Source organism: Pezoporus wallicus, unplaced genomic scaffold, assembly GCF_028554395.1.
Source record: "Pezoporus wallicus isolate ANWC-B61680 ecotype Strahan unplaced genomic scaffold, APGP_CSIRO_Pwel_v1 contig_818, whole genome shotgun sequence".
NCBI lineage: Eukaryota > Metazoa > Chordata > Aves > Psittaciformes > Psittacidae > Pezoporus > Pezoporus wallicus.
Window position 1 is genome coordinate 4,675,392 of NW_026636248.1, and position 23,022 is coordinate 4,698,413.

Genomic DNA, 23,022 nt, shown 5'->3' on the forward strand with positions numbered 1-23,022 from the left:
CAGTGAAGTTTGTGAACATGTTAAAATCTAATAGTAAATATGCATATGTAACATGTCATTAAGAAGGACACCCCTCCTATAAAAATGTTAACATTTGCTTACAGAAGTCAAGTCAACTTTAATCTATACTTGCTGACAGAGAGGATAATATATTACAGACAATTCTGTTTTATCCATGGGTCTTGCCACGTTAAATGTTCTTCTGCTTTCCTTTCCCCCTACCCTTTTGTTTTGTTTTAAAGCAAACCTTTCTTGGATTAAAAATATTTCAGCTTTATTAAGGAAACCACAGAATCAATGGAAAAATTGCCCTGTGAATGAGGACAGGTTTTCATGTTAGATAGTGTTACACATATTTTTCAACCATTAAATTACAACAATATTACTGTTCTTAGATTACTAAATCTACACTGACAGTATCATAAATTATTGCTATTGATCAGTTGCATGTCATTATTGTAAAATTTTGACTTCAATATGACTCAATGCTAATCATCAGATTTCCAATTATTTATTTTAAGTTGAAGCACTGGAGAGAAAGTTCAAGTCATTTGCTTTGATTTATTTAGTATAAATAAAGAATACCCTACACTAATATTTATAGAGGAATTCTAGTTCAGTACCTTAACCACAAATGTAAGGCAACAAATTACAAGTAATAAACTACTTACACAATTTAAACAATGTTAACAGTACGCAATTCTCCAAAACCTACCCAAAGGTTTGGTCTTCAACTGACTTGTATAACATTTTTTTAAATCTTAATTAGCATCCAGTGTTTCCACTTCAAGGGCACTTTCTAAGGCATATTTTTCATCATTGTAAGTTCTTTAACAAAAATAATGCAGTGGTGAATATAGTAACACTGTAAAATGCAATTACGCACTGGAATCTCCAGCATTCAGTAATGATACTCATACATCTAAATGTGATCTGTCAAAAAATGCACAACACCTAGAAATACTGATACCTGAAAAAAGCTGAAGTATTAGACACAGAACAAAATCTGCAAGCATGAAATACCCCAGGCACTGTAGAGAATCTCTTCCAGTGACTTGAGTTGCCTCGGGATCAGACCTCATGCCAAATCAATCATTTTCTTTCATTAAAATTATTGCTACCAGCTTCAGGAAAATCTAGTACATGAAAAACTAAACAAAATAAAACAAAAACCCTGAGAGGTTTTACAGAATTTCTTGTTTGAAAAGAATTCTCATTTATCAGTTATTTACATACCATACTGTTTCAATTAAGTTGTACCATTTGAAATCTACAGGAAGAATTATATACCATTTTATTTCAGATAAAACTTGCAAGAACTGCTAATATAATTGAAGTTGATACATGGAAAAGATTACAGTATAAATAGATCAGCGTATAAATAATTAGCATCTTACATTATCCTGTACTCAACACAATTTTTAGTTTATTTTTTCAGTGGAATTGGTATTTTAGATAATGTGGTCTTAGTAAACTAACTGAATCTTTTACTAGCTCCATAGACTCAGGTGTGCTGAATGTACGCAATGTTTTCAGGAGCATTTTTAGAGCTTCGCAATTAAGTTTTACTGCCCAGCTAACTAAATACATAGGTTGTGTACGCCCTGTAATTAAAATACATCATTTCTGGAGGATGTTCTTTGCCACACTGGAGTTTTAGAGACAAGTCAAAGGAAAAATATTATACCAATATAAGATTAGAAAAGCTCCACAGAACTCAAAGGTTGTTACACACATACAGGTTTAAAAAAATCAAGAGCATTATGCATATTAAAATCTTTAAAGCAATACTTCAAACTTCTAGCATCCTTTAATTTGTTTTTACATCTTTGTTTGATGCTGTATCCTTTGTTCTGATGCTATGCCAATGAAATTGCATCACCATGAAGCAACATGATGCAAGAACGTCTGGCTAAAATTAAAATGTGATTTCTCAGCATCACATAGCTACAGGAAAAATGAAGTTCAGGCATTCACAATGCAATTATGCAAGCCAGTATATTCAGTAAATACTTAATGAAAAAGTAAAGTAATGGAAAGCTAGTATGGATAGCTGTGTAGGAAGATAGACCACCAGTCTACTCCTACTGTTGCTGTAACTACACTTCTGAAGTCTCAGTGTACTGCCAAAGATGCTCAATATAGCTCCACTTCAAAAAAGTCAGATTGTTAAAACTAATAGAAGTTGAGGAGTTCCTCATGCCATAGCAGACAGAACTGAACTAAAAAAAAAAAAAAAAAGAGAAGAAAAAAAAAAGCATTTCCAAACAATCTGCTGTTATGAAAAACGTACCCAACTTGTCTGCAAAACAAGTTGCATGTTAGGGCACAAACACTGATAAAGATGTCCTCACTCTTCAGACCCAAGTGTTTCATACAAGCAAGTAAAATGCTCAGTTGTTGCTAAGTTAAAAATCTTCATTATCTTTGACGAGAACTGAGAAATTCCTGAATAACTTTTCTGCCTGATAAAATAAAACACGGCAGCATCAAAATATGATTAAACTGCGCCAACACTATTTAAACCAGCATGATTCCTAATTTGGCTGGATTAGCAATAAATACCAGATGCAGACTGTCTACAAAGTAAACAACTGAGTGTCTTCTGTGAATGAGATGATCAAGATACAATATTCTATACAGATTCCCTCAAGATCATTGCTATAAACAGAAAAGAGAACAAGTGATCTTAAACATCTGAGAATTACAACTTTTTTTTCCTTGATATATTTTTCAACATGGCTAAATTGAATAACTATGTCTATTCCCAACACCCACAAAATTTATCAACTCTAATGAAGTAGCTGGAACTCAAATTATGTTTCACCTTCGGTTTCTAAAAAGTCCAAGGAAAAACAGAAATTTGTGTCCGCAGACTATTGTAACAGTGGAATTAATCCCTGCTGACATAAATGTGCTTTCTCACTCCTGAGCACACAGCCTTTCTAAATCATAGATTCTGTGAGCCTAAACGTGCATGTCTCACTGCAACAGTTCTTTGACGGAAATGTTTTGTGTGCTTTAAGTTATCTCTATGCTGTTTTACACTCTAAGAAAAGAACCAAAACAATTTTTACCGCAGAAAATATTTTATTTCTCTTGTTTTGCATGCCTGTAAAACATACCAAGTAACCTTAAGACGCACAGTGCATTTCTCCCACAGATGAAGGAAGTCGAGAGGATACACATACATTTTTAAAGCTGCATAAACCACAAAGCCAAACTTACACAGAACAAAGAACAGATGTAGTGTTACTCAGCAAGAAGACCAGAAACATGCACACACACATAAACCCCAACAGTCCTAATAAACCTACAGGAAAAAAAGAAATACTGCTTTGTTATGCAAATACACCATTTCAAAATCAAGAAAATTAAATGATGTCATTCAAGCTAATATCCTTACCTCAATGGAAAAGAGGCAAGAGACAACAACAATCCTCTCTCCACACCAACCCCCTCACAAACACTTATTTCACTGGGGTTTGGCTTAAATAGGAGTCTGTAGCACTTAGCCCCAAGAAGAATTACAAAGAGAGTTTTGAAACTGCTTATTTTAAGAAGTTTGTTCTGCCAACCTAATTTATCTGAATAATCAATGCAATGCATGCATAACTGCTTGTTCAGATTATTCATAGACTCCATTTCTAATGTTTAGAACAGCAATTTAATAAATTATTTCTAAAATTATAAAAGCACAACCACATTGTTTCTTCCAAGAGTTTAATATGCCTCCACTGAAGAGTGTTCAGAAGCACAATAAAAATGTTAAAATATGATATACCAAATTAATTTCATACTTAACAAGAGAAAAAAATGGATTAAGATAGCTTCATATTATTACTCATCCAATAAATCACATGTATTTCCTCCATTTAATAGCAGTGCTTTACCAGTGTTTGAGTAGCAGATATCGCATATAACTGTTACATCAACATTCTCCTTTAAATTGTCACTTTCATTTTAAGACATTAAAAAGAATAAAATATTAAAAAAAACAAACCAAAACACATGCAGACCCACTCATACAGCTGCATGAACAGTAATTTAGCCATAATGAGAACACTCCAGAAGTCTGTTATTATATTAGCACTTTCTATAGTATATGATGAATGATACTGAAAATCACCTACTCTTCTGTAGTGCTGCATTACCCTCTGATCTCAGTAAACTGTAGCAGCTAGCATGAGCTACAACACTTCAAATGAATCAAATATGCTCTTCTTTAAACCTGTAAGAAATAAATTACATGATGGTTTGGTTTTCAAATAGCCTGCTGAAGGGGGTGGACAGATCACTAAAATATCAAATTTCTGAAAATGAAACATTGTATGAGCAAAATAGAAACCTGCCAGGTATCACCAAGTTATTGTAACCATTTTTCAGGCAACTGCGTTAAATAGCATTTGTTTAATGAGGTCCATCAGAAATGTAAACTGTAAAGCTAATGCTCAGACAGGATGGTTGCCCTCAGAGCTGTAACAGAAATAAAATGTTTTGTAACTTCAAGATAGCATCCTACGCTGACATTTCCAGCCTTAACAGAATTTCTAGACTACTCTAGTCACACTAGAATAATAATTTCTCAACTTCTTTTCTATCCTCCTACTATGATATCTTTAAATCCCAGCTCCTGAGCAATCATTGACATCAAAGCTTCAATTCCACCTTTTATTTTGGGATCATCCTACTACAAAATTTTAGATGCAGATGAGCATACAACAATATATGTTAATGCCTAGATGACTGCAGCTATTTTGCAGCCATTAATTTTCTACTTCATAAATACCAAGTCAAACACTGTACTACTTTTATTAATAAAACACTTCTAGAGACGGATCTGCAGTTTGACTCATTTTATTAGCAAATCTAATTTTGGGGATCAGAGCAGAACAGACTGCAGCTCTTTTTCTAAAAACACTGACATTTGAGCAAACTTTACCAAAGAATGCTTGCCTGACTGAGGACTGACATTTCCTTTCTCTAATTTGCTTAACTAAGAAATAGGCATTCTGGCCAACTCCTACAGTACCCCAAGGCAGCTGTATATCACTTTCAGTTGCAACTTGTGAATACTTTCTTTTTCCTTCTGTCTCTTTATTTTGACATGCATATTATGTTAGCTGATTTCAATCATGTTGCATGAGTGGATGACATACCTTAAAAGATTAAGTTTTGCCACCTGGGACTATTCCAGAAATTCAGTATTTTATAGCATCTCATACCGTTCTTCATCCTCTATGCGCCTGCATTATCAATAGTAGCTTTCTTTCCTATTTTATGCCTAGCAAGCTGTTCAAGGCTGAAGTTGATACAAGTCAGCTTGAAGTGTCATTCCCCTCTCATTCCCATTTCAGGATGGAGCTGCTTCATTGTGTACAACGCTCTGCTGCCATCTATTTGACGTAAGAAATACAACGCTGTGAATGCCGCAACTGGTTCTGCCATCCCTTTCCCCCAGCTTTATCATCCCCTGCAGCAGCTGTTGGAAAAAAACTACCAGGGAAGTTTTTGATCCTTCCCCCCCAGTCCCGCCTGGATGTAGAAATCACTTCAGCATTTACTTTTACACTTCAAAATAGCTACAACTACAGCAGAGATTTGGTTCTTGACAACAAAACCGTAATTAGAAAATAAACCACCCTTCTCTAAAAGGGAGCCCAATATAACAACCTTCTTCCATTCATAACCTCAAACGAGAGGCCAGTTCTAAAGTTTGTTTTAAAGTAACTAGTTTAGTACTTGTAATGTAATTATGTAGCAAAAGAGCTCATCAAGGGCCTGATTTCAACAGCTATCCAGACCTATTTGGGGCCATGGCATTGAACGAACATGGATCCGCCAGGTGCCCGCCCTCCCTGCGTTGCATCAGACTTAAAATTCAGAAGTCCATTACGAAGTCAAATTACTGAGCCTTAAAGCAGAAACCACACACAAAGCATGAGATGAAGGAGGTGGTACTTTATCTGTCATCAGGGTCACGAAGATAAACTCCATTTATCACAGTGCTCAGCCTGCTTTGTATGCAACTGCACAATATAGGAACAGCAGCTAAAAAAATCCCTAAGTTGCATTTGTAAAACTTCATGCAAGAGACACCCACCAAAGCTGCAAAAAAGATCTAAAGGAATCTATAATCTTCAGTTACAGATTCACGACAGCCTACATTCTGCTCTTTAATTACCAAGCCATATGAAACAGTCCTGTTTCAGGGCTTAGTTGGGCCCTTTTCACATCCCTGATTAAGTACCCAAATACTTTCATTTTTTTACATGGCCGCCTTCATAATGCACAAGTAACACACTGGTAGAAATGTGCTTCAGTATTTACCCTGGAAATGATCCATATGAAAAAATAACAAAAGGAAAAATTAAAAAAAAAAAAAAAAAGCAAAAACATCGCAAGTTAGTCACACAAACTGTAAGTAAGGTCACTGTGATCCAAAAAGCATATGAACTCGTGTGTATTTTTCCCGGGGCGGGGGGGGGGATACCCTACATCAGAGCAAGAAAAGGATTGGGGTTGTTGAGGGAGGGAAGGGGCAGGTAAGGAGAAAATGAGAAAGGTGGAATAGGAGGACACAGATGCAACGTTAGCTTGCAGCAGAAGTCATGTGATATCTTCTGCAGTATTAAAAGATAATCATAAACATAATACCTTAATTTTCTTGTTGGTTTTGACATAAATAGTACTTGGTTTGGGGAGCAATTTGTTAATGCTTGTATTTGCTAAGACATACTAGTACCACTGAGTGTGTTATTCCATTGCTCTTTTTATGTATTCAGAGCATTTGCAGCCACAATACATATATTTAACTATTAAAGCTAATTTGTCTAATAAAAGTTGCATTAAGTTCCTTAGGAACATTTGGTTTTAAATCTATTTAGCCTGACAATACAAGCTGCATTTACAAAGATTATGTAAAGTTGCCATAAGCATTTAGTTAGAAGAGACATACATGTTCCAATTGCAAGCCATTACTGGAATTACCTTTCTTCCTAGGCCACACACAAAATCTGTTTGAACAGGTACTACAAGTATTATATTTAAAACATTGCCCTGAATAATTGAAGTATAAAACTATCTTAAACTTGATTGCTTAAAAGGAATTATATTACTGAAAGTGTTTAAACTACACACAGCAGAACACCACATACAATAGTTTGAAAGAAATGCTCAAGAGGCTTATTCTGCCCTCTGGTGCACTCCATCCCAAAAGGACATCACATCCTGAACGAACCCCAGGAAAGCACACAAGCAACTCCAACAGTGTGAAGTAAAACGGGCTTGCTGAGCTACATGCACTAAGGCTGTTCAGCACCTTTCAGGATCATAGCCTGGATGATACAGCACAAGCAATAGCAGTAAAGTATTCTGCAGGACAGAAGACAGACCAGCTAATTTTTACGCTTTTGTAACTAAGGCAGCGCACCTAATTGCACTGGCTAAGGACCAAGACCCCATCGTGTGAAGCACTATGCAAATAAAGAATTTACTGGTTTACATAAAAATTTTTTAGTGATGTTATGTTCATAAGGCTGATGTTGCAAGCTGCCAGTAAACAAATGCAACCACCAGTAAACAGATGACGGGAAATGAACAGGTATCCAAGCATGCCATAGAACACAGTACCACAAGCCCATACAGGGATCATACACTAATCAGATGTAAGCTAGGGCAGCAGGTTCTATACTTATAGTCCTTTATAGCGCAAATCAGGTTTGGAAACTCACTGTTTGGCCAATAAAATGAACTACCCTATATGCTAAATTAGAGGTAATTTGATATCATCTTGAGACATTTGATATCCTTTTGTGACATAAAATATTCTATAAAGCATAACAATAAAATTCTCTAACTCCATAAAATTAAGGTTAGGCTTATTTTTGCCTATGAGAAAGTCTTACTGCATCGCAGAGCGCTGTTAATATTCTTTACACTGCTACACTGAAAAGCCAAACTGCTTGTTTTATAAAACAACCAAAAAATCCACCAATTTTCTCAGAAGCTGAAAGATTCTGCAACATTCATAAGACTAAACCCTCTGTCATAATGTAACAGCACAACAAACTATACTGGGTGGTAGCAACCATGAGGTACAGTATATAAAACATTTGTTATGCAACTTGCATGACACAATTCTAAGCGTTGCTACTAATGCAATAGTAGAAAAGTTTTACAATTAATTCCTTGAACTATTTAACCAGCTGCTTTATATAAGAACGACTACACCAAATTTTTTTTTTTTTAAAAAAAGGAAAAGAAAAAAAGGCAAAAAAACCTCCCACCCCCCCCAAAAAAAAAAAAACAAACCATACCAAATTAAAAAAACTTTTGCCATAAGGAAGTATTGCAGAATTAGAGCCAAACTAGTTAAGTACACAGCTACCATGTAACCAAATAAGTAGCACCATTATGATTACAAATTCGCATCTACCATGATAAGAAAAACATGCGTACTATCACTGGATGCAAGCAAGAAGAAATCAGCACCTCCCTCTCCGTTCCCCCTCCTTGACAAGAGCTATAGAGGGCAATGAGGTCCCCTCTCAGGCTCCTTTCCTCAAAAGTAGACAAACTCAGTGTCCTCAGCCGCTTCTCAAAGCACAGGCCTTCCAGCCCTGTCACCAGCTTTGTTACCCTCCTCTGGATGCATTCCAGGACCTTCATGTTATTCTTAAATGGTAGGGCCTAGAACTGCACCCAGTACTCAAGGTGAGCCTGCACCAGCGCTGATTCCAGCAGGAAAATCATCTCTTCTAAGTGGCAGGTCATGCTTGTTCTGATGCACCCCAGCATGTGGCTTGCCCTCTTGGCTGCCAGGGCACATTGCTGGCTCACACTGAGCCTGCTGCCGGCCAGCACCTCCAGATACCTTTCTGTAGGGCTGCTCTCCAGCCGCCCCTCTCCCACTTTACTCTTGGGGTTGGCATTCCCCCATCCTGCGTGCAGAATTCAGCATCTGCTCTTGTTCGGTTTCATGCCATTGATGACTGCCCAATGCTCCAGTCTGTCCACATCCCTCTGCAAAACCTCTTGTCCCTCAAGACTCAGCAGCACCTCTCAGCTTAGCATCATCAGCAAACTCGCCAATGACGCATTCAACTCCTGGATCCAGATCATTGATAGGAAGATTGAACAGAACTAGACCTAAAACTGATCCCTGAGGAACATCACTGATGACCAGTTGCCAGATGAAGCCCCATTCACTACAACCCTCTGAGCCCTGCCATTCAGACAGTTCTTCACTCAATGCACCATGTGCCTGTTCATCTCACAGCTGGACAATGTGTCCAGAAGGCAGGGACAGTTCCAAAAGCCTCTCTGAAACCAGGAAAAGCTAGATCCACCACCATGCCTTCGCTCACCAGGCAGGTGACTTTATCACAGAAGGATCTCAAATTAGCTACCCAGAACTTTCCTTTTGTGAACCCATGTTGACTGTGCCTGATGGTCACATTGAGTTGCATGCCAGTTTTACATTGCCACGGTAAAGGAGATGCTACAAAGAACCAAAAAACCTGTGGACAAGCTTTAAGCCTTCATATTTCAGAAAGGCGTCTATTGGTAAAATCACAGTTAACAGAAAGGAAACCTCTTTGCATAACTGAGAGCAGCAGCAGCAGGGCTGCAGTGGGCAGGGCTGCGGGGGTCCCATCACCCATGTGTCATAGAGCCAGCATGCACCAACACAGCATCACAATGCCCTGGGGCAGTATAAGTCCAGTGCCCTCCACCAGCGCTTTGGAGCTGCAGTGCCAGCCACTCCAAGGGCTCTCACTCCCAGGGCAGATGAGGCCAGCGGCATTTTGCTGTTGTGGGAAGCCCCTGAGATGGCTCCAGGTGGAGGCAGAAAAGGCAGGTCCGGTGTCCAATGGAGGCATAACCAGCCCGTGGACCAGGAGCAGGTCTTGCTGCCCTGCTCAGGGAGTAGCCGATCGCCAGCCCTGAGGTCAGGAAGGAATTTTTCCCCGGGGCAGATTGGCACCGGTCCCCAGGGTTTCTTGCCTTCCTCTGAGCACTGAGCGTGACCACTTGCCAGGGCTCCTGTGGTCCTGGTGCCCTGGGTTATCGCCTGGTGCTCATGCACCACGAAGGTGGCCCCTCGTGTCCTGCAGCTGGGGGGGGGGGGGAAGGCTTTTTTGCCCCCAGGCTGGACTTGCAAGTGTCCCCGGGGTTTATTTGCCTCCTCCGCAGCCGAGCACAGCCCCTTCACGGGGCTCCTTTGGGTCATTGCGGCCCAAAGGCAGCGGCTCGTGCTCCACGCAGCTGGCCATCGTGCCCCGCATCCGGGGGGAAGCAACCTTCAGCACTCCCAGGCTGGCCCCAGCGTGGCCCCGGGACTTGCTGCTGTCCTGTGTGGCATTGAGCACTACCCCGAGTCAGGTCTTCCCTGGCCCTTTCTGGCTGGGTTCTCCCACTGCTCTCGCCCCACCACGGCACCGCTCCTGCCCCGGCTTTCCTCCCTCAGCCTGCAAGAGAGGCCTTTTTCCAGAGAAACTGAAGGATGCATCAGCCTGCTGCTGGCTACGCATGTGCATCAGGTTAAGGCTTGTGAGCACCAGCTCTGACAGATTTAGGAAGAGGAAATAGAATCTAAGCTAAACTAGACTGAAATTAACTCAACTAAACTGAGATGAATAAGAAAACTTGATTTATAAATAAATAAAATATGCTTTCCACCTGTAACCTCATTTGTGTCTGACTTGTGTCTTTGAAAGCATTTCTGGTGCTGAAAGCCCCTTGGCATTTCAGCTAAATAACGGTCACATCCTTGTACAACTCCTCATGAGTGCAGGGAATGGAACGGAACGGAACAGAACAGCTATGCTTTGTCATGCATATAGTTCTGCATGACAAGCTCTGACATGGGCCTGAGGGGATAGCTGCAGTGCAGGTCCCAAAGGGGGGCCAGTCCGAGGCATCAAGGCCTACGAACACCCTCTGGACCCCGACACAAGTAGACCTGCACTCCTCATCTACTCTCCTTGCAACACGTCTGGGATGCCACTGGAGAGAGAGCACTGGGCCAGATGGACTCCTGATGGAGCGTTGCTGCTCCCAGGCTCTTGTGTTTTGCTCTGTTTCTCCAAAAGAAACAGCACAGGCATTTTTAAACACTAGCACTTGGGGGAGGAGTGGGGTTGGGAGTAGGGGGAATCACAAGGACATGAGCAGGTATTGCCCACCAAAAGAGGATTTGCAACCATTTAGTTCAGGAGCACATCCTGCTTCAGGCTGAGGGCTTGATCTTTGAGCCTCCCTGGGGTCACGGACGTGGTCTTTCGCTGTCCTGTGGAAACCCAAAGAAACTGGATGAACACAGAAGACTTTCCAAAACCAGTTCACACGTGTTCTTTGCAAACCTGTTCAGATGCTCAAATCATCCAGAGACAATTGACATCTCTCACCCCCATCAGAAGGCACAGGGCTCCTTGCCACAGAGTGACAGAGCCCATGCCTGCGGTGGGACACAATTACCCATTCAATCGCTTGCGCTAGCGCAGGGCTGGGAAGAAACGGCATCCAGTTTTCCCTCAGCACGTTCTGTTTGGGAAAGAAGGGAGTAGGGAGAGAAAAACTGGAAGTTGGAAGAGACCTACAATGATCATCAAGCCCAGCTGCTCCCCCACTTTGCGGTTGGCCAAAAGTTAAAGCCTGTTAGTAAGGGTGTTGCCCAAAGGCCTCTCAAACACTGACGGGCAGACGGCACTGGTCACCTCTCTAGAAGCCTCTTCCAGGTTTTGGCCACCCTCTAGGTAAAGAAATGCTTCCTAACGTCCACTCTAAACCTTCCCGGGAACAGAACAGCTATGCGTTGTCATGCATATAGCTCTGCATGACAAGCTCTGACATAGGGGATAGCTGCCTGAGGGGATAGCTGCAGTGCAGGTCCCAGTGGAGGCTGTTCCCGGGCCTCGAGACCTATGAACACGCTCGGTTGGCAACAGCCTCTGGAGCTGCATTATGTGTCACCAGAAGAGTAAGGAGGTGATCTTTTGCCTTTACCACAGTGCTGAGTGGTGACAGCACTGTGAATTCTAGGCTACCAGAATTATGTACAGACATAACAGACCCACAGTGGCTGAAGGATTTGAGCATGTCATGTGAAGAGTCATTTAGAGCTGGATTTGTTTGCCTGGAGAAGCCTCAAATGGGGCTCTGACTGATGTGTTTTAAAATACCTGATGGGTGTTGGGAAGAACGAAGATGACCCAGACAGACTCTTCTCAGTGGCAACCAGTGATAGGAGGTGAGGTACAGGGGAAAAAGTGAAATACGGGAAATGCCATTAGAAAAATATGAAAAACTTTGTGGGTTGTGTTTTTTTTTTTTTACTGTGAGGGTGATGGAACTGCAAAGATGAAGGAACAGGATGTCATGGAGGCTGTGGAGTCTCTATCCTACTTAAAACTTCAATGGACAGGGTTCTTTGCACCCTGCTCTAGCTGACTCTGAGTAAGAAGCTAGAACTACACACTCTCCAGAGGTCCCTTCGAACCTTCAGCCATTCTGTGATTTTGATAAGTTTATATGATAGCTCTTGATTGTGTACTTCAATTTTCTTCTCACTTCAGCAATCCCACTTTCCTACCACCCAGCCTGCAATCTGTAACTTCGGGTGCAGCAGAGCAACAGGTGAGTACAGGTTTTTACATAAGGTGGAATTTTAGTCCATGGGCTCTAAAGATGTTGCTGCTATTTCTTTTATTTATTCATCTTCCCTGCTGCCACTTCACTCTCCATGCAGTGTGAAAACAGACAGTCACATTAACAGGTACAGTGATGAAATGAAGTAGTATTTCATAATATGTTAGGTTCACAGCAATTAGGTACCAGTATTTGATGCAGATAAAACCATAAAATAATCAGAAATCAGTAAGGTCTTTAATTTTTCCAGCATTGGCAAAGGGGAGTCTAAAGGCCTCGAAGGCTGAGGGCCTTCTCTTTGGAGAGCACAGAAATACAGAAGCAGAAATAGAAAAGACAAAGCTGAATTCAGTAGACAAGTGTAAAGGGATATTTAGTCAAATGAAGGGTTATATGAAAAGAGCCCCTTATTTTTACATTTCACCTTTCAGGTAAGCTTTGCTTCTTAAACTTAATTCCCGTGAGAGTCTAAGCACCCACATGTCTGTAAGAACTTTAAACAGAACTTTAATAGTCCCTAAACTAAAGAAGAACTCCTAAAATACATGTGCTATAAAATTTCTGGCAACAAATGCCAGCAGTATGTAGGCAAAATAACTTTCTACTACACAACAAGATTTAAAGAAGTAAACTAGACAACTGTGGCTATCTACACTACACCTAAATTTACTAGGCTATTTATATGACTGCTACGACAGCAATAGCCATAAAACTGGAGCCGTTTCTTCAGTCCTATTATGTTTAACTGCTAAGTGCAATAAGTTTCAAGTGCTGAAAGGAAGTAATCTTTTACTAAGGTTGCACTGCCTTTTTGCTTCAGAAATTTATAAAGAAAATATTTACCAACTTCACCAGTTCAACAGAACTCAAAAAAATTTTACAGGTCAGTCAAATACTGATGAGATCACTTTTCCTTCAGAAAAAAAAAAATAGTTACAAGTTCACATCTCTGTGTGTGTGCGTGCATCTACTGAAATACTGCGCAAGAAGAGACTTTAATACAATTTTAGCCTACCTAAAATTTGGATAATTGTTTTTCAAGACATTCAACACATAGAAGTATATGAGTATAGTTACATACCACAATTTAGACTAAGCAATCTGCATGCTGCTGATATACAGTAATGGCAAATCATAGTCAACGCACTGGATTCTCAAAGCACCAAAAGCCAAAGCAGCAGGACATGTAGAGACTGGAGAGAAAAAATGAGGCTAAACTGTTTACTTAGTAACTCTGAAGTGAATGTGCTACTGTTTTCTGAACATCCAATAGAGAAGCTACAATGAAAAGAGCTAATCCCTATTTCTCACCAAAACAGACGGGAACACACACTGGATAATTTGTTCCTACTGATGATATCATTCTGTTAAGTTTACTGTTTTTAATAAGGAGCAAGTTTAAGTCTTCTCTCACTTTCTCCCATGAATAAGATCAGATCAGCCTCTCAGTGACCTACTTTATGAGTCATAGTCCTCACTATTTATGATTCAGAAAAATGTCTTCTCTGACAGTATTTCCCAGACTACCGTGGGCTCATTCCAAGAACCAATTTCATCTTCATTGGTTTCCTACAGGAAACCAGACCAACTTCCTATTATTTTACTTTCCTTCATTTCAGCATGGCTCACATAAACTAACTGGAAGTGAGAGTGATTGGAAACTTTATTCTGCATAAACACAAGCCAACACAAACACCACCAAAAAATACCGAACACGTCACTGGTTCAAAGTCACCAGAATGTGAAGCAAGCTAAGATTAGAAGTTCTTTTATCCCTCCTTCCCTAAACACGATGCACAAAGCAAAACCAGTAAGTTTACATACCAAAGTGGTAAGAGCTGTTCAGGTATCTGCTGAAGACATTTACCCCTAGCAGATCACCAAGTTCTACTCCCTCTTCTAACACTGGGAATTGTTTCAAAATGCACTGTTGAACTGCTTTTAAGTCCAACTTAAAATACTACAGTCAAGTTCCCCAACCACCTCAGTCAACAGACTTGGGGTGCCTAGGTTCTCTCCTCAGCTGTAAGAACAGAAGTATTACTGGAGATGCTAGGAAGCATAATAAGCACACCCTCCAGAAGTCCATCTAGATTTCCAGTAGGACTCCAAACATTGCCTAACTATTGGGCTGCCATGTTCAGGCTAGCTTCTAAGAAAGCTATTTTGATGGCTCCTCACTGTGCTCATTATATCCCTAAAGCACACAAGATCTCCAAAAGCCAAGACTTGGTGTCTGATCTGCACTATTTCAAAATGTTCATGCAGTGAGATACTTGAGGAATAAACTTTCCCAGAGCTCATGGCAATGTCATGCAAGAACCTATAGCAGCATCACCACCCCCCCTTTATGCCCTCCCACTGGAGCACTGTGATTTGAGTTGTTAGCAGCTGCAGCAGCCCTATGGAGATAGGTCGGGACTAGAATATTAGCAACATGCTAACACCACCTAAGGGACACAAGTATTTTCCCTGTAGATTGTTATCCAATGCACTTTTTCAAGAAAAGAAACGATGGAACATTTAGCTGTGGACTGCAAATACTCAGCAAGGTTTGCTGGCTCAGGTTTCACTCTGCAAAGCAGCATTTATATTGCCATCTGGACCAAAGCTGCCCTTGGACTCATGCAGCCTTGTTCTTATACTGCTGTTCCTCAGCTAACAAACCAAACCAGACTAATGCTCAGCATGGAGAAATCAGATAAATACCAGTTAAGAATACTTTCATGTCACACACAATAAGGACAGGAGATAAGACTGACACACAATTTATTTTAAAGAGAATTTGCAGCCTGGCCATCAGTTTCAGCTTGTAATCGTGAATAGAGGCAAGAAGAAGGTTTTCACAAGTACATAGAGATCAACTGTTAATAAACCAAGCTTTTCCACGAGACAGCAATATAGCTTAACATATGTAAAATACAAACTAAAGTTACCCTCTCTATTATTGTTCATTTTTTCCTTATGATGCAGCAGACTTGCCAGGGTCACGTTACCAATCTTCAGCAAGTCCTTTTGTTTCAGTTTCTGTAACTCTTTGCCAATCAAAAATCCAGAAATTTTATAATACCACTAGTAGGAGCAAAGCTGTTTCCTCTATTTGTTGGTCAATCTTTCAAAGAATACCACCTGAATGAAAACTGGTATAGGTGAAGCCCTTCTAGAAGTGATACACTCTGATACATGTATTGATTTTAATGCAAACAGAATAATGTGGTTCTAAAAACCATTTGACCTAACAACACTAAAAAACTTCTCCAATAGGACAGGTCAGCAGCAAACTCCACAACAAAAGTTGTTTCAAATGGTAGAAAAATCAGATTCTTAAACCTGTGGATTTTGTTGATAATGACAACTTAGCCTTACTTAATCCAACATCTTAATATATTTTTAATAGCAAGACTCATACAGTAATTCAGCACTGCAGCAAACAACTATCTGGATTTAAGGCAGTGTTTACCTGCTAAAGTTAGCAGTTGTTAAAACAGCTACGAATGCTGCAGTCTAAAATAATTAAAGCAGTATAACACTGCCAATGCATATCCATAATTCTCAGTGCCAGAAGCTACTCACCTTGACATGGCTCTGAGCTCCCAGGTTGTATATCTCAGTGGGTTTGACTTCATTAATGATCTTCACCAGGCAGGTGCTGTCTGTGAGATCACCGTAGTGCAGCTTCATGTCTTCAGAGTTTAAGAACACAGAGTTAATAAACTTTAGTCCCAGAACAGTATGGCAATTCTTGGTCCAAATGCTATTCCAGGTTTAAAATCCAAGTAAACATTTACTGGAAAAAGTTAAAAGATCACCAGCTGAACAAAGTTTTGCTTGTTGTTTTTCTGTGCTTTAAGCACAAAATACATTTCCTTGCAGAAGTAATAACTACCATTTCAAATTCTCTTTTAAATAATCTGATTTACCTAGCAGCATTTGTATTTCTTTAATAGCTTACACTTCATTAACTCAGGTAGTATAAATTAGAACAATGTCATATACAGAATTTCAGCCATGAACCCTCACATTATTTTAATTAAGGTTTCTAATATCACTCACAAAGACTTCTAATTACTTAAGCATACTCCAATAGCTTTCTCCTCCTTCCCAAAATGTCATACATGTTTATGTTCCTCACTGTAAATAATTTCACAACACAACAAAAATGTCTGATACAACTACAAGATGAACGTTAAAGTAACATTACAGTACTATGTGCTGCATTTTATTACTATTGTTTTCCCATTTAAAAATATCAATAAACACCAAAAAAAGATTTTCAGAGAATACTGTAACTGTCAATGAAACATACTTCATGATACTACACAGGAGAATGTCAAACGGGGTTAGGTAAGTCAGTGGCAGAACTGTTATTTATTCTTTCCTGACTACTTTCCAATCTGAGTGTGAAAAAGCAGGTAAGAGCATAAGACCAGCTTTTTTTTATGGCATGCTTTTTTGTTGTTATTTTTAACAGTTTAAGGCAGCAAGGAAGTACAGATCACACAGTTCTCAGGTGTTTAGCTCTGCACATTCCTATTTAACATGTGCTTGAGGCGCCTCAGGTTGATAAAGTGACACAGCACAGCAGGTCACAGTGTATTCTTCAAATTTGCTTTTACATCTGCATTGCTTGAAAATGGACAGTTCTGAAAGGTCTTCAAGATCCAGATGAAGCTGTGACTAACAGATAAGGGAATGGTAGTGCAACTCTTTCAAAAAAGTGATAACTGTGATGAAGTATGAATGCTGGCAAGGAGGTTATGACCCCTTTTGTGCATACACATCAATTATCCATGGTGGGGGCTGCCTTCATTACTGCCATCAGTCCTATACAAACTGCATTGGTATAACACTTCATTTCCACTTGTATGGAATGCAGCTGTCCTGCTTTCCAAAAGAAATTCAATGCATGAAACCAATTTTGCCTGTGGGCCACAGCATGCACAAGATCCCAAACGGTTACAGGATAAAACTATTCTGATACTGGTTTTAACCTGCAATCTTTAATACTGTTGGTGTCCAGACCACCTTAACAACTGCTGCATTTTTCTTACAATGCTAAAAAGACACCCAGAGCAAGCACTACCTAACCTATTTCTCTGATAGCAATTATCACCTTTTTTAAGAACTCTCTGGGCTGGTGGGAGCAGGGAAGAACTCAAATGCACTATCCTTTCTGTACCAGAAAAGAAAGCTTCCCCATGGCAACAGGAGACCCTCTTCTTCTGCTGCTAACCTTGGCTGGGAGTTAAACAAAATCACCCTGCCAGCTTAGCCATCCTTTCAGAGAGAATGGAGCAGATGACATCTTTATAAGAGGTCCAGGGAGCAGCAGCAGCTCTGTGGGAGCCTTAGGGTCTGAAAGAGCAACTGGTTCCTCTCCAGCCTAAGCAGCACCTGAGGAGGAAAGACAGTCAGGCTCTCTCTTCCTACAGCAGAGACATTCAGTTCTGCCACCATTGCCAGGCCAGAGAGCAGTCCCAGAGCTTCCCAGGGGAAGGTGGGCTGCCAGCCACACTAAGCCAAGCATCAGAAATACCCTCCCATGATTGCCTTAAATTTAAAGGTGTCGAAGGGGAATACCCATTTTGGTCTACAATCAAGTCTTTAAAGATTCTTGTCCAAAAGGGCTTTTTCTGAATGGGAGCAGGACAAGAGGCTTTGCTCATTTTCCGACCAATGAAAAAGAGGTCCTTCAGGAGGAATAGGCTAAGTGGAAAGACTTCCTAGAAATGGTGTTTATTTGGTATAAATATTTATAAACACAGATTAAATGTCAAAACCTTTGGGGTTTAGCAATATTATCCAATCTATAAACCTCCTTAGCAAGCAATAGCTGAAGGGCTTGCTTCAGGAAACAGCTTGTTTTTCCTTCTTGTTCTCCCTACTATTTCTTTTGTATAAAGAGATTCACTGTCTAGGAAGATCATCATCGTGCACTGTGTAATCAATTCCTCATGCGAAGAACACATACAGAAAAGAAAAAATTAGGGTTTGCTCACATCAACCACTATTGCTTCTTTGCTTCCTCCAGTACTGCCTGGAAACCCATTGTTTCCAAACAGTTTCCATGGAACAGCTTTTCCTGAGATTCCAAGTCCAATTCCTCCTCCTCCTCCCATTCATATGGCTGCATTCCTCAGTTAAACAAAAATTAGATAAAAACTGAGGAAAAACATTTAAGGTCTGCTTTCTTTTCCTTTATTCCATGCCTTTCCTTAAATGCTCATTTACATATTTATCATGATCTACATTGCCTTTTCAAATTGCTTTTCATAGTCACACCATGGTCCTCACAATGCACAGTTCCTATTTGATTTCTCTTGCTTCATTTTACCTTGTAAACCCTGAATACAAGTCATAGGAAACACAGTTCTTGCATTCTCCTTGACAGAAGCACAGATTTCAGTATTCTTCATGAAGATATTTTATTCAATTTTACCCGTCTCTCAATCAGATATTTTAAGGAACAATGTACAGTAAGTAGCAACTATCTACAGTTTTGGGTTGGGTTTGTTTTTTGTTTTTTTTTTTTAAATTACAAGCAAAGATCAAGTGAACTCTAAAAGTAGCATTAAATAGTACAATTTGATAAAATTAGGCTCTGTTCAACCATGAGGGGAAGCAGACTTCAAAATACATGAGACTGCATAGAGATATTTAGTGTTAATAATAACTTAAATTGGACTATTTAGGACAGTGTCATTCTGTGCAAGTCTACAAAATATGAATAGTTTAGAGAACTATATGCTTGTTAAAATGCTCAATCCTGCTGAACTGGAACCATCCAACATTTGAGCTTCTCATTAAGTGACCAGTTAACCTTCTTAAAGTACTCAAAACAATTTTTGCAAAGTGTACACTGAAGGCAATGATTTTAGCTTTCAAAATTATCATCGGTAACAGAATACAGTAAATTTTTTGTTAATTTCCAAAAACAAGGCCTTTCCTTCAGGGAAGAATAAAAACATATTAATTTCCTTGGGTGCAGAAATTCAGAAGATACATTCTTCCTGTCATCAGTAGGAAGTGACCATGTCTTACTCATGCTGTCATGCAGGCTGTCCCCAAGCCTTCACCTCCATCAGGCACTAAGAAATTCATGAGGATACAGAAGGGAGTACTTAAGATAACTGCCTCAAAACCTCCCACATTTTAATATTCTGATAGCTCAGTGTTTTTAACCTCCTGTAGCTTTTTGCTGACTCAGCCATTACCTAACTCCTACTGCCTAGATACATGTGAACTGTCAGCATTTCCACACAATTCCTTATAGAATCATAGAATAGTTAGGGTTGGAAAGGACCTTAAGATCATCTAGTTCCAACCCCCTGTCATGGGCAGGGACACCTCACACTAAACCATCTCACTCAAGGCTCTGTCCAACCCAGCCTTGAATATCGCCAGGGATGGAGCATTCACAACTTCCTTGGGCAACCCATTCCAGTGCCTCACCACCCTCACAGTAAAGAACTTCTTCCTTATATCCAGTCTAAACTTCCCCTGTTTACATTTTACCCCATTACCCCTTGTCCTATCACTACAGTCTCTAATGAAGAGTCCTTTCCCAGCATCCTTATAGGCCCCTTTCATATTTTCCCCTTTTGGTAACTCACACACACAAGAATATCTATGTTTTGTGTCACATTTTCATCAGAGACAGTCATCACTTTCTTTCTGAGATAGAGCAGCTAGCTAACACAAGCAGAGAAAAGTGAAGCTAAGCTATCAAGTGGGGTTTTTTTTACTTGTTCCTTTGTTTTAAATAACCAATCCCAAATCAAGCAGAGCTTAAAAATAACTACTTGTTACTAACATTTAGGTAGAGGAAACTGGGATTCCCTTCCTGCTCCAGCAGATCTTTCTCCACCAACACACACCACAGACTAAATCCCCAACCCCTCGCCCCCCAGAAAGAAAACCAAAACCCAAAGTCACCTTAAATATAAAAACAAAGTCTTACTTCCTTCAATGTGAGCCTGTGGGTTCTTATAGAGATGTTCAATCCGGCCCGTATTAAAAGAACTAGACCGACGAACGATGCCATGCACCTGGGGGGTTGAACAAGGAGAAATACAAAAGGTAAGCATTAAAAGTGTTCATCATCATCACTTCTCTTTTCACATACACAGGCCTAACCCTTCTATAAGGTAATCAGGGCTTGTCTCTATTTCTAAAGACATACAATTATCCAAATCATAACTAAATAGTTGGAGGAGACCTCTGATGCTGTCATTTACTTTCAAACCTGAGTGGTTTCACCTTCTCCCTTGTTGACACCACTAGCAGCCCAAGCATCACAAACAGTACAGGAAACACTGAATTGCCCTAAAGCACCATCTCCTAGTGAGTAAGACTTATCAGCACTATCGGAGTTGGAGAAGCAATACGTGAATGCTGAGATAACCACTTCTCCCTGGCTGCAGAGAAGTCTTTCTGGAGCCAGAGATGATGGGCATGGAAAAAGAAGCAGCAGGAGATGGGGCTAAGGAAAGGAGAGTGAGGGCAGAGAAGAGAGAAGTGGAGAAGAAAAAGGGGAAAGAATGGGCAGCACCTGCAAGGCCCAAAACTATTTTAGAAAACAGCTGTTATTCACTTTCTGGGGTGGTGGAAGAACAGCCAGAACAGTCAGTGCTTTTTTATGGACCTCATGAGTCAGTGTTATCCACTGGGTTACAAGACAGACAGGCAAGCTTAAGGCTGAAACGCAGGTTGGGAATTTCCTTTAACCAGCCATGATAAATAAGACTGTAAAAAAAACCACTGGTTCTGACTAACATTAATGAAAAGCTCATTTGTGTCTAATACATTAGAGAAATTGTTCAGACACTGACCCTGTTTCTTCCTTATGTAAGATAGCCCCATGCCTGCTGACAAAATTCATATTAGCTTGGGTTACCAGCTGCAGAAGTTGTGCTTGCACAAGTGAAATCAAGCTTCAGCATCTGACTGTCCTCTACTTCCCCCTGCCCATTATTCCTGAAAGTGATCCCTTACACTTTGATGCATCCTACATTCAGCTGGGCTGGGCCATTGCTCTACTCTCTTACTTCAATGTTAACTTGAACCTATGAGAACATACCAGTAGGAACAGAGTTTTCAGGGTTTTGGTTTGGTTTTATTTGGGGATTTTTGTTTCACGCATAACACAAGCTATGGTTATTGACACTTCTTATTCCATCTGAAGTCTGAAACTTAACTGAATAAAAAGGTATGCATAACCACAGAGTGAGACCAGTCGACAGCTTTAAGGATGGCATTTTGTGGCAAGATATCTAATAACAGCTGAATAGCTTCATCTTCACAACTTGCAAGTCAAATTTATGACGCCAATTTCTTTGCATAAAATCTTGTGTGCCCAGCCACACAACAGGCTTACAACATACCTTGTTCTACAATTCAAATGCTAAACTTTCTACAACTAAAATATTTCCATTTTGAGAATCAATGGGAAACTGAGAAACACGGCCTGCCAAAAGAAATTTCCTTAAAATAATGAATTTATAAAGATAAATTTTCATAGTTATGTGGTTAAAGTTATGTGGATAATTTATAGCAACATAAGGTTTACAGAGAAACACTTTCAAAAAAAGAAACTTCTATAACAACTTCCCTTTCACAAAAGATGCTGGAAGTATTTTGAATACTCAGATGAACATCTGTTTTGCTGAGTAAAAAGCAGACTATAATTTTAAAGCATCAAATTATTCTAAACGAAGCTAACTGAAGTGCTCTACAACTCTTCCAGCAAAATTAAATATTTTGGCTTTAAGTCCTGATGAGAGTCTTCCTGAGCTCTCAATTATCTATCTATGAATGAAGTCACGCTAAAATTCCAGTTCACACAAACGATTGATGAATAAGTCAAATCTTGCCAGCTCAAACCTTGATGAAAGACTGTGCTTGAAAGAGCTTTGTGTCAGCTGAATGACGGTGATACCGACATTTAACCAATGAGATGTGCTAAATGCAATCACCCCAGGACTGCGAAGAAAAGTTTCAGCAAACAAACAGATCCAGAGAATCTGTTGCATCCAGCGATAACAAGAAAACATGCAAACCTAGCTTCTTTTTTCTGTTCTTTTTTTCCTCCCACTCCTTTTTCTGGTATGCACACACAAGAGAAAGAAAACCTGCCAAATGCTTAATCCATGACAGCAATATAACCGTAAAAAAACTGATGAAAGATACCTTTGTCTGCATGGGACAGGTGAAATGCAAACTTTATGACAAACGAAAATGTGTGCAAACTGGTTAATCTAGTTAATGTAAGATCAGTGGGGTTTTCTCAACAGCGACTGATGTTTAAAAAAAACCAAATTATTCAAAGAAGTCAAAGGGACCATCTTTGTTAGGGAGGCAATCACTTATCAC

General features: G+C 39.9%; 1 protein-coding gene across 1 annotated transcript in view; it reads right to left on the reverse strand.

Annotated features, from left to right (window-relative positions):
- GMDS (GDP-mannose 4,6-dehydratase) overlaps positions 1–23,022 on the reverse strand; it is a 422,575-nt gene that overhangs the window by 334,932 nt on the left and 64,621 nt on the right. The window contains exons 3-4 of the mRNA XM_057399362.1: positions 20,612–20,699; positions 16,225–16,334 (exon numbers count right to left, since the gene is read on the reverse strand). Of these exons, the coding sequence (XP_057255345.1) occupies positions 16,225–16,334; positions 20,612–20,699 (198 nt within the window). The remainder of the gene's footprint in view (positions 1–16,224; positions 16,335–20,611; positions 20,700–23,022) is intronic.